Source organism: Elephas maximus, chromosome 1 (genome assembly GCF_024166365.1).
Source record: "Elephas maximus indicus isolate mEleMax1 chromosome 1, mEleMax1 primary haplotype, whole genome shotgun sequence".
Lineage (NCBI taxonomy): Eukaryota > Metazoa > Chordata > Mammalia > Proboscidea > Elephantidae > Elephas > Elephas maximus.
Genome location: NC_064819.1, coordinates 95654953 through 95666837, shown reverse-complemented (window position 1 = coordinate 95666837; position 11885 = coordinate 95654953). Strand labels below are relative to the sequence as shown.

General features: G+C 44.1%; 1 protein-coding gene and 1 non-coding gene across 3 annotated transcripts; both read left to right on the top strand.

Moving 5' to 3' along the window:
- The first annotated feature begins 7268 nt into the window (after positions 1 to 7268).
- On the top strand, positions 7269 to 11637 carry LOC126079027 (HLA class II histocompatibility antigen, DM alpha chain). 2 transcript variants are annotated; one of them, XM_049889918.1, is made up of 5 exons: positions 7269 to 7434; positions 9398 to 9682; positions 10327 to 10605; positions 10831 to 10956; positions 11359 to 11637. In XM_049889918.1, exons 1-5 carry the CDS (start codon positions 7347 to 7349, stop codon positions 11361 to 11363), a joined length of 783 nt encoding a protein of 260 aa, XP_049745875.1. In that variant the 5' UTR covers positions 7269 to 7346; the 3' UTR covers positions 11364 to 11637. The 2 variants fall into 2 exon arrangements, with proteins under 2 accessions (XP_049745875.1, XP_049745866.1); XM_049889909.1 differs by having other exon boundaries at positions 10831 to 10959.
- Positions 8729 to 8801, top strand: TRNAE-UUC (transfer RNA glutamic acid (anticodon UUC)). Its single transcript has one exon. It is a non-coding gene; the product is annotated as a tRNA-Glu (tRNA).
- Positions 11638 to 11885: the final 248 nt, after the last annotated feature.

Below are 11885 nucleotides of genomic sequence, written 5' to 3'. Positions count from 1 at the left end.
ATCACCAACAGTGGTTTATAAGATACAAAGTAGAAAACTCACCTACCATTTTTTTTAAATGAAGGTACATTTTGAAAACCGTGAGACACTGCTCTTCATTTAAAACTCCCTTGTCAGATGATTTTTGAGACAATTGGGGGAAAATGAGCACAAATTGGGTTAAATGAAATTAAGCAATTGTTTTTAATTTTGGTGGTGGTGATGGTATTGTGGTTATGTCAAAAGAAATGTTATTGCACTGTGCTCTTGTAAAGATTTAGCAACGTGAGATCAATTGAAAAAAATTAAAGCATAGATGAGAAGTTTAATCTGAGTCAATCGTGGTGAAACAATATGAGCCAAAATAGCGAGAATTATGACATAACGTGGAGAATGTAACCAGTGTCATTGAACTGTACGTGTAAAAATTGTTGAATGAATGTATGTTCTGCTGTGTATATTTTCACCAAAAATAAACACTAAAAAGAAAGGTTATTACCTGTTATAAATACCTTTAGAAGTATTTACAGGTGGAATGAAATGGAAGAATTGGCTTTAAAATACTCCATTAAAACAAACAAACAAAAAAGTGATAGAGCCCAAGAGACAGAAAGGGCCACATGAACCAGAGACCTACATCATCCCGAGACCAGAAGAACTAGTTGGTGCCCGGCCACAATCGATGACTACCCTGACAGGGAGCTCAGCAGAGGACCCCTGAGGGAGCAGGAGAGCAGTGGGATGCAGACCCCAAATTCTCATAAGAAGACCAAACTTAATGGTCTGACTGAGACTGGAGGAATCCCGGTGGCCATGCTCCCCAGACCTTCTGTTGACACAGGACAGGAACCATCCCTGAAGAAAACTCATCAGACATGAAAGGGACTGGTCAGCGGGTGGGAGAGAGACGCTGATGAAGAGTGAGCTAATTATATCAGGGGGACACTTGAGATTGTGTTGGCAACTCTTGTCTGGAGGGGGGATGGGAGGATAGAGAGAGAGGGAAGCCGGCAAAATTGTCAAGAAAGGAGAGACTGAAAGGGCTGACTCAAGACGGGGAGAGTAAGTGGGAGTAGGGAGTGAGATGTATGTAAACTTATATGTGACAGACTGATTGGATTTGTAAACGTTCACTTGAAGCTTAATAAAAGTTATTATAAAAAAAAAAAAAAGTGGATAGGTAGACATAAAAAAAACTAAAAAAAAAAAAAAGTGATAGAGGGTCCCAGACAGAGCTGGAGAAAAATGTAGAACAGAATTCTAACTCACAAAAAAAGACCAGACTTACTGGCCTGACAGAGACTAGAGAAACCCTTGAGAGTATGGCCCCTGGACACCCTTTTAACTCAGTACTGAAGTCATTCCAGAGGTTCACCTTTCAACCAAAGATTGGACAGGCCCATAAAACAAAACAAGATTAAATGGGCACAGCAGCCCAGGGGCAAAGATGAGAAGACAGGAGGGGATGGGAAAGCTGGGAATGAGGAACCCAAAGTGGAGAAGAGGAGATTGTTGACATGTCTTGGGGTTGGCAACTGATGTCACGAAACAATATGTGTGTGAATTACTTAATGAGAAACTAATCTGCTTTGTAAACCATCTAAAGTGCAATGAAAAAAAAAATTTTTAAAGGGTATGAAATAGAACAAGAACCAGAAGAATGTTAGAATGTTGAAAACTGTTGAAACTCATGAAGATACATTGTGGTTTATTAGATTCATCTTTTCTTTTGTGTATGTTTTGAAATTTTTTGTAGTAAAATTAAAAAAAAAAAACCCAACTTCCTTATTTTAGTCATAGATCCAAAGGAAATGAGTTAGTAGAATATACTATTTGCTAATTAATAAATGAACATTGACTCATACCACAAATGCATTTTGAATTGTGACAAGACATGTGACAGACCAGAAATCATCAAATAGATGATATTTATTACCTAGGCAATCAGGAAATGCTGGCTGAGTATTAATACACGGATTTAACTTCATGTTTATGCCATATGTTGAAGATAGCTGTATTGAGGTGGTGGTTTGGTTTTTTGATGATTCTCCCTTCTCTGGAAATAACTTCAGTACATAGATGATATTGTACTTGGCCATAGCTAATTTGATTGGAAAATACACACCTACTAAAACCTGAGCCAGTCAGATTGTCTCTCCTCAGTGTGAAACTTGAAAGATAGAGGCTGGAAGTCTTTGAAGATGAAGTGTGTAAATGGCAACTCAACCCCTGCTGCTAAGGCATCTATAGCTACCCTTCCTGAAGCTAGCTTATCCTTTTGATTGCATGAGCTGGCTCAATACCCTTCCAGTAAATCCCCAGTTTTTTTAAGTTAGCCAGAACTGATTTCTATTGCTTGCAACCAAAACTAGTAAGTATAATAAATTGTATTATGATAAAAATTACTGTATAAATGCATTTGGTGTTGTATTTTATGCTGAGGTAAATTTTAATATAAAATTTTTCTACCATAAACTTTAAACGTGTTGTTTTTAAGAATATTGTTCTTAAAATAGCATTCTTAAAACTATTTCTTTTCAGAACTGCTGTTGCAGGACATCCTAGAGGAAGTGTCCAAAGACATTAGCAAATAGGTGATAACTGAAGGCATGTAGGAGTAAATTAGACCATCCAGGGCTGTGTGTAGTGTAAGAGGACAAAAGGTTGCGGACAACACTCTAGGAAACACCAGTACTGAAAAGGTAGCTGAAGGAAAGCAGTCCACAAGGAGATTGAGACGGAGATGCAGGAGCAGTGGGAGGAAAGACAAGGAGAGGGTGTTGTCAGGGATGCCAAAAAAAAAAAAAGACCATTTTAGGAAAGAAAGCATGGCCAACAGTGTTAAATATTGCAGTGACTGCAAAAGGTCCATTTCATTTAGCAACACAAAGATATTGGTAAACAATTTCATTGTTGCCGGTTAAGGATTTAATGCCAAGTGGAAATGGAGACATAGCTACCCATGACTTTTTCAAGAAGTTTGGCTCTGAAGGGAAAAAAAATGGGGCAGTACTAGAAAAGGATGGGAGAGGCGAGTGGATTTACATATGCTATGCTATTATTTTCAGAGTTATTCATATCTAATGACAATTTTTTTTTTTTTTTAATGACAAATTAGGCTAGGAGTTACCGAGATGCAGAATTGGCTGCCTTGCTCTTGTCTTGCCCAGGATTATTACTTCCCTGAAGTGGTTAGAGGGTATTTCTGAGATATCTAGTATGGAGGTTGGGGGGTCTTGGCAGGAAGAGGTATTGCATAGAGGGAAAACCAAAGTCTGTTGCCATCGAGTGGATTCTGACTCATAGTGATCCTCAAGGACAGGGTAGAACTGCCCCATAGGGTTTCCAAGGAGCACCTGGTGGATTCGAACTGCCGACATTTGGTTAGCAGTTGTAGCTCTTAACCACCATGCCACCAGGGTTTCCGCACAGAGGGGAAGGTAGCTGTAAATGTCAAAATTCATTTATGCTGAGATTACAGAAAGGAAAGAAAAGAGTTAACCACACCTCACCATAGTCTTAGTGATAAACCAAAACCAAACCAAACTCTTAGCGACCCTATAGTCTTAGTGATAAAAGCGGTACTGTTTCTCCTCGCTCTGGCCCTGTCCCCACCCTACACTCTGTGGAGTACTTGGACACCTTTGCCTGTTCCCTTTCCTCCTCCTCCCTCAGTGGTTGCAGTGTCTGCTCTACCTCTTCTAAGCTCTACCACCCAGTCAGTCCTTTTCCTGTTTTTCCCCAGACCTCCTTCCAAATGTGTTGTAACTGGGGCACAATTAACCAATTGCCATCCCAATAGTAAGTAAAAAGTGGACTTAACTTTGGATCCCCTGTCCCAATTCTGATGATATGCATGGAATAGGAGTCAGCAAACTGCAGCCTGTGAGCAAAATCCAGCCCACCAACTGGTATCATATGGCCCCAGAGCTAAGAATGGCCTTCATATTTTTAAATGGCTGAAAAAAAATCAAAAGAGAAGATTTTGTGACACATGAAAATTATATGAAATTCAGCTTTCAGTGTCATTTATATGTTGCCTCTGGCCTCTTTGAGGCTACAGTTGAGTGCTCATGACAGAGATAGGGTGTCCCGCAAAGCTTAAAATATTTATTATCTGGTCCTTTACAGAAAAAGTTTGCTGACCCCTGGTATAGGACTCTAGGTGATTGGGTGCCATGTATCTCCCCTGACAGTCCTGGTGATGTCATAAATTTCCTCCCTTCTTTCTTAACAGACCTGAATCTCCCCACCACCAGAAATGCTGATGGTTAGTTCACAAAGTTTGGGACACTGGGAGAATGTTCTGTTTCTTGGAGTGTAGCACAACGATTTCCAACCCGTGATCTGGCATCCCACTCCCACCACACACACACAGGCACACAAACACATGTATGGATTACTGTTTTGTAATATTTAGGCCATAAGTTTTGTTTTTTGGTTGGTTTTGGTGCTCTTATTTCTTTATAAAACAGGTATACAGTTTGGCAGTCTCAGAAACACTGATGGACCATATTCATATAGATTAATTTCTCGATTTACTTAATTGCCACTTTAGAGCTTTCTCACTGCCTCTTCCCCCAGCCCTTCTGTCTCTCTCTGTCTTTCTTCTCTATCAGTCTTGAAGCAAAGACACTGACAGTTTCTTCCTCACCTCCCACTTCTCAGCCCACCACAATCTGGAGTCGACTCCTACTACAACACAGAAACTGTTCTCAGTAAATTTATTGACCATCTAATAATTACCAAATCCAAGGTCACTTTCTAGTCTTTCCTTGACTTCTAGGTAGCATTTGATAATGCTGAACTTGCCCTCTTTCATGGAACACCTCTTTATTTTTCTAAATCTGCCTCCTACTTGTTATTCTCTTAGCTTTCTGGCTGCTTCTAGTGCCACCAGATTCTTAAGAATTGTTGTATTTCAGTGTACTGGTTATTATCGTAATGCAGCATCCACCATCCTCTGCTGTGTTCTGCACTGCTAAGCCTAGGAGCCTGCAAGGTGAACATTTCCCGGAGATGAAAAGGCAGGAGAAACCCAGATGCTTCTAGCTTCAGGCTCTTACAGTGTAGCAGTTGCTGGCAGTTTCTAGTATATGTAACAGTGACAAGAATAAGTGACTCTGGACTCCAGCCTCCTGGGCAAAGAAAGTACCTGCTCAATTATTCCAGCCTGGACGGAGGTGGCACCTTTTCAGTAAATCCAGAACTGACTATGACATTGTCTCCCACAGGGCAGCAGCAGGTATACACGTACAGACTCCAGCCCAGAGGTAATAGCATCTTTTGATTTCCAGGTATCACACTTTCCTATTTCCACTCCAGCTACCCTCTTTTGCCTCTTGTACTTCTTGTCCTTTTAAGTCCTTTGTAACCAGTTCTGTATATGAAATTCTCAGTTTGAAATACCTAGAGTGAATCTGTGTTCCTGACTGGACCCTGGATAACAGCTGGTATGAGGTTTGGGTTTGAGCCCATGCAGACTTAAATCAGCTTGGTTCACTGCCTGCTCCCTCTGCACAGTCTGCTTGAGTGGTTTTATACATGGTCTCAGCATCAACATTTGTGCTGATGACTCTCGTATGTGTGCTGATGAATTCCAAGTTAGGCTTTTCAGCCCATACCTTCACTCATCTACCTCACTGCCTCCTGAAGGTTCAATCTGGCCATTCTCCTGGCATTTTAAATTTGACATATACAGAAGTGGATTAATTCTCTTCCTTTTCAAACCTCCTCCGGCATTCCCTTCTATTTCAATTCAGTGTACTGCTGACCACCTACACAACCACCTGAGCTAAATAGAACTGTAGGTGTTATCCTTGACTCCTCCATCTCCTCACCTTCCCTCATCTAAACAGTAGTCAAATCCTACTGATTCTATCATACCTCCTAATCATCTAAATAGCCCTCATAGCATGGCGGTTAAGGCACTCTGCTGCTAACTGGAAGGTTGTCCATGGTTCAAACCAACCAGCCACTCCCTGGTAGAATGATGGGGCAGTCTGCTCCTGCAAAAATATACAGTCTGGGAAAACCTATGGACCTATAGGGTCACTATGAGTCAAAATCGACGGCAACGAGTTTGGTTTTTTTGGTTTGGAATCATCTAAATATTCTATCCCCTCCATCTCCTTTGTTCATGACTTAATTCAGGCCCTTATCGTTTCTCACCTAAATTATTGCTGTATTGATATAAGACTGGCGTGCATGTGTATGTGCAGCTTTTTAATTTGACGTTAATATGCTATGGACTCTTAACCAGAAGTTTTGCCTCAATTCTTTCCAAGCTCCAGTCCATTGTTTGAAATATCAGAACAATTTTTTTTTTCTAAAATGCTAAAATGATTGTGTCACTCTCTAGTTTTAATATCTCTTTCTTCTGCTAAGTAAAAGCCAGACTCTTCTTGTGGTGTACTAGGCCCCATGCGATCTGGCTCTTGCCTTAATTTCTAGCTCGTCTTGACCCTCCCCACCCCAATTACCACACAGGACACACAAGCAGTCTCTACAACATTCACATCCAACTACAGAGGGGTCTCCAAAGGAGCTCTGGATGCCTTTGACCTTAGCACATCTGCCTGCTCCTTGCCCTGGTATGTTTTTCTCTTCCCTCACTGCTCTGCTCGTCAAATTGTTTTCCTTCAAGATTCTTAGAAGCCAGCCTGATTATGCCCCCACCTATTCTCCCATCCCCATAAAATTCTTCCAAAAACATGTAGCACATTCTTATTGGAATACATTGCATTGTTATATAGACTTTGAACTCTTTGAAGGCAGGAATGTACCCTATTCTCGTTTGTATTTCTGTCGCTGGGCCCAGTACCCAACACTTGATAAACTTTCAGTATATTTCTACAGAACGAATTAGAGCTCATGCCTGACAGGGAGTAACCTTTCAGAGAAAGAGGGTGGGAGGGCGGCTCCGTCTCTCCCTTCTAGAGAGGAAGATTCTCTTCCAGGAGAGTCCGAAGAGCCCTGGGGAGTTGCTGCGGGAAGATGAACGCCCCCCACTTTAGAATTCGGCCACTGGGCGGCACTGCTCTGGAAAGCCTGTTGATCCAGTTGCAGGCTGAGGCTGGCAATCTGATACTTAAGAGGGAACCCCACTAGGAGGCAGACATTCCTCCACTGGCATACCAAACCCAGTTACACACCACACTCTGGCTGGTAAAAGAGCCCAGTCTTCAGGAGGTTGCTGGCCCCAGGGCTTTCCCCAGTGACTGATGATGTTAAACTGCGCGCTCTTGTGATTGGTTGAGGCAAAAGGACAAGAGCAACTATTGGGGGTGAGCTGACAGAGGGGAGGAAGTTTGGGGACCTGGGTCTGCTGGATTGTTAGCTCCGAGCCCACCGTCTGATGTGAAGACATGGATCATGAACAGAACCAGGGAGCTTCGCTGCTACCGCTGTTGCAACTTCTTTGGCTGCTGCCCCACTCCTGGGCCGCCCCTGAAGGTATTACAGTATCTCTCATCTTTACTTCAATCCTGCCGGGTTAGAGCCTAGGGAGCCAGCCCAGAGCATTTGAAAAGAGCCTTGTGCTTTGTAAGTGGTGGGAACTATGGGGTAGTGGAAACAATAGCAGAATTGGGAAAGAGAGCTACTATTAATGGATGGCAAACAATGTCAGAGGTGCTTTACATGTTACTTCTTTTAAGACAATCTCTTGACGCAGAAATTATAATGTCCACTTTATAGATGAAGAAAATGAGACTCAAAGATTTTAAGTAGCTTGTCCAAGTTCACACAGTTGGAAAGTAATAGAGTGAGGATTTGAACAAAGCAATTGTTATTTCCATGTTTCTACTCAGGATTCTACTCTGCACTGTGTCAACTCAACTGGTAATTCTTGAAGTCTCTTGACTTTATTGTCCTTAGTTTCTTTCTTTGTAAAGGAAGAGGCAGAATGGAAGAATAATCTCAAAGATGGCTCATACTCTAAGTGTCTACTATTCTGAATATTAGGTAGAAGGTTTCCTGCTGACTGGGGGGATTACTGCCAGGGGTTTCAAATAATAAGGATTATTTCCTCTAGCTAGGGAGTCACTTCCCCCAATCCTGTCATTGCCAGGCATTGGGCGCTGAGATAGGGGAAGACTTTTTCAGAGAGACCTGGTACCAATGAGCGGGGCTGAAGAGCCCCTGAGCACCCTTTTAACTCAGTATTGAAGTCACTCCTGAGGTTCACCTTTCAGCCAAAGATTAGACATGTCTATAGGGTTGCCAGGAGTCGGAATCGACTCGAAGACAACAGGTTTGGTTTGGTTTACAGGGCCAACAATAACACATGTGCTTCATAGTTCATGTATATGAGACTAATGGGCACACCAGGCCAAAAGCAAAGATGAGAAGGCTGGAAGGGACAGGGAAACTGGAAGAATGGAAACAGGGAACCTGGGGTGAAGGGGAGGGTGTTGACAGGTTGTGGGGTTGGCAGCCAATATCACAAAACAATTTGTGTATTGACTCTTTAATGAGAAACTAATTTTCTCTGTAAACTTTCACCTAAATCACAATTCAAAAAGGGGGGGTGGCTAAAGAAAAGCCTGGAGACTAGTTTTCCAGTATACTGTGATATCTGGGGGTAGGGTGGGACAGTGTCATTTATGACTTGGGGATACCATAACTATTCTTCCCTTCTCCCTTTTAAGACAGGGGAATCTGCCCAGGACCTTCACAAGTCCTTATGGTGGCCTTACGTAATTAGACAAAAAAAAAAAAATTTTTTTTTTTTTTATTGCCTTTGGGAGGGCAGTGGTGGTTCAGTGGTAGAATTCTTGCCTTTCATGCAGGAGACCCAGGTTCGATTCTTGGCCAGTTCTCCTCAAGCTTAGTCACCACTCATCTGTCAGTGGAGGCTTGTGTGTTGCTGTGATGCGGAACATGTTTCAGCAGAGCTTCCAGACTAAGACAGACTAGGAAGAAAAGCCTGGTGATATACTGTTGAAAATCAGCCAAAAAAACCCTATTTATCACAGTAGTCCGATCCTGTTGCGCATTGGGGGCCGACTCAATGGCAGCTAACAGCAGCAACATCCTATTTGGGAGGATGCAGCCCTGTGCCTGGTCAGCAGAGTACAGACTAAATTTCAGGCTCCACTTGCTTCCTTGGCTGGGTACCTTTGTGCAGTGCACAAACCACACAGCCAACATGGTGACTCTGAACCTGTCACTTTAGACAGTAGCGTAATTGACCTTGTTATGGGCAGGGGAAGTTTGGAGAGATCCTATGTGCCTCTTCTCATAATTTCCTCTTCCCTCTCACTCAGAGGAAGGACCTAAATAACAGACACAGGAGGCATTTATCCTCTCGCCTCTGTTCCACTTCCTCAGGTGGACTTGCTGTTTTCTAAGCTAAAAAATGAGGAAGTGCCTCCTACTTCCATGAGCCATCCCTTTTCCCCCATCTTGTTTGCAGTTCCTACTCCAGTGTGGCGGGATGGCCTGCAAAACCACACGTTCCTGCACACAATGTACTGCCAGAATGGGACTCCAAGCCTGGGACTCTCTGAGGCCTATGACGAGGACCAGCTTTTCTCCTTTGACTTTTCCCAAAACAGCCGCGTGCCACGCCTGCCTGAATTTGCTGACTGGGCTAAGGATCAGGGAGATGTCTCCGCCATTTCTTTTGACAAAGAGTTCTGCCAGGCAATGATACAGGACATAGGCCCACAGTTCGATGGGATAATCCCAGTGGCCAGAGGTTAGTCCAGAGGTGGGGGTGAAGGGTAGGGGTGAAGGGTTGGGGAGCTGACAGTCTTAAACTCGCTAATCTAGACACAAGCTTATTCCCCTTCACACCAACCCCCCATCTATGATGCTTTCTGGTTCTCTCCTAGGACATTTATACTTCTACCAGTCATGGTCTGTACCCTGTGTTTTTGGTTGTGGGGCAGAAGACAAGTGCCTAGCACATAGTAGGCATTCAAAGCTGTTTGTTGAACTTATGAATTCAACAGGGACCAACTGATGCCTACTGATTGATAATGATTCATAATTGCTATTTGCACTTGTGTTACTGTGCTTAGCAAGATGGGAGGGGAGAACGGACATCTCTGATAATGTCCCTGCATTTTAATGAGAAAGCAGTGTGTGGTTAGATGCCAATGTGAAGTCTAGACAGGAAGTCAGAGTGGCAGGGTCCAGAGTGGCCTCGATCTGGCTCTGCCTCTTTGTCCAGCTCTGGTTCTTCCCTGGAAGAAGACCTTCCTGAGGGCCCCAGCTCCTCCCTCATCCCCGCCTCCCAAAGCCTGTCCCCACTGACTCCTTCTCTGCCCTCCCCTGCACATGACACAAGGTACCATTTAAACTACTCTCTTCTTTCTTTCATACCTCAATCCCCTCCAGGGTTTCCTGTCGCTGAGGTGTTCACCATGAAGCCCCTGGAGTATGGCAAGCCCAACACGCTGGTCTGTTTTATCAGTAACCTCTTCCCACCCACATTGTCAGTCAACTGGCAGCATCATTCAGTCCCTGTGGAAGGAGTTAGCCCCACTTTTGTCTCAGCCACTGATGGACTCAGTTTCCAGGCCTTTTCTTATTTAAACTTCACACCTGAACCCTCTGACCTTTTCTCCTGCATTGTGACTCATGAGATTGACCGCTACACTGCAATTGCCTTTTGGGGTGAGGCCTTTCTCCCTGGAAGCCTGGTTTCTTTTGGGGGCAAAAAGTGATAGACCCATGGGAGGGGTCTTCTTTTTCTACTCGGAGCCTGTTTAGTCCTTTTACATTGTAAGCCAATTTCAATCTTCAGTTTCTTCTTTGTCATCTCGGGTACCCATGTCATTCCCCTGGGTGGAGGGCTCCCCAACCATGCCTCCAAGCTGACCTGTTCCACTTTTTTTCCAGTGCCCAAGAATGCTCTTCCCTCAGATCTTCTGGAGAATGTGTTGTGTGGCACGGCCTTTGGCCTGGGCGTGCTGGGCATCATTGTGGGCACTGTCCTCATCATCTACTACCGGAAGCCTTGCTCAGGCAGTACATCAGGGCATCGGGAGGGGGTGGATGACTCATGAGTGCTAGACACGGTGCTGCATGTGTAGGGGAACCAGGATTATCCTGTGGCATGAGGAGGACATACAATGATCCTCAGGCCATTGGGTATGGAGGCCTGTATTGGGCACTGTGGGGCACATCCTCCTGTTTGGGGACTTGGTTATACACACACACAGTAAGTATATGCAGGTCACAGGAGCGGCAGGGGTTAGGATCTTTGAGTGAGGGAGGAGTGATACGGGGAGCTGTAGGAAAGGTCTTTGGGAATGATTTGGGAACAAAGACAGCGAGACCTCTATAGGGGTGGGCTGCAGGCTGGGAGGACCTTTGAGGAGGGAGATCCCCCTGATGACTTTCCTCTGTCTGTCTCTCTCTCCTCAGACTGATTCTTCTTGACCAGAGCCTGACTGCTAACAGCTTCAACCATCCAAACAGGGGGTTCTTAGGTTTCTCATGCCCCTGCCCAGGATCTTTCCTTCTCAGAGCAGAAGTCCCTGGGGCCCTGGCATTCCCCCATGAAGGGGAAGCAGGGTGTGAAGGTTTCTAAACTGAGAGTTCTGCTGTCCCCGTGCCAACCATCCAGGAGAGCCCAGAGTGCCCCACCTATCATGACCACATTCCTTCCCACTTTAAGACAATAAATCCCATTTATTGATCTCAGTGTGGCTTCTTTCTTAACTGATGACATTTGTTTCTGTTGTCATTTCAAATTCAACATGCCTTAACCTGAACACAGCTTCCCCTCGTTAGGGAGGGAAGTGGGGGAAACCCCTAACTTCTCATCGAAGCTCCTGTTCCCTGGTCTAAGCATGATGGCTTTTACTCCTATCAGCTGTCAAAAATACGTGCAAAATAAAGGCATAGTTATTTTCTGATAATTTGCTCACAAAATGGTTGCTTTTTTCCAC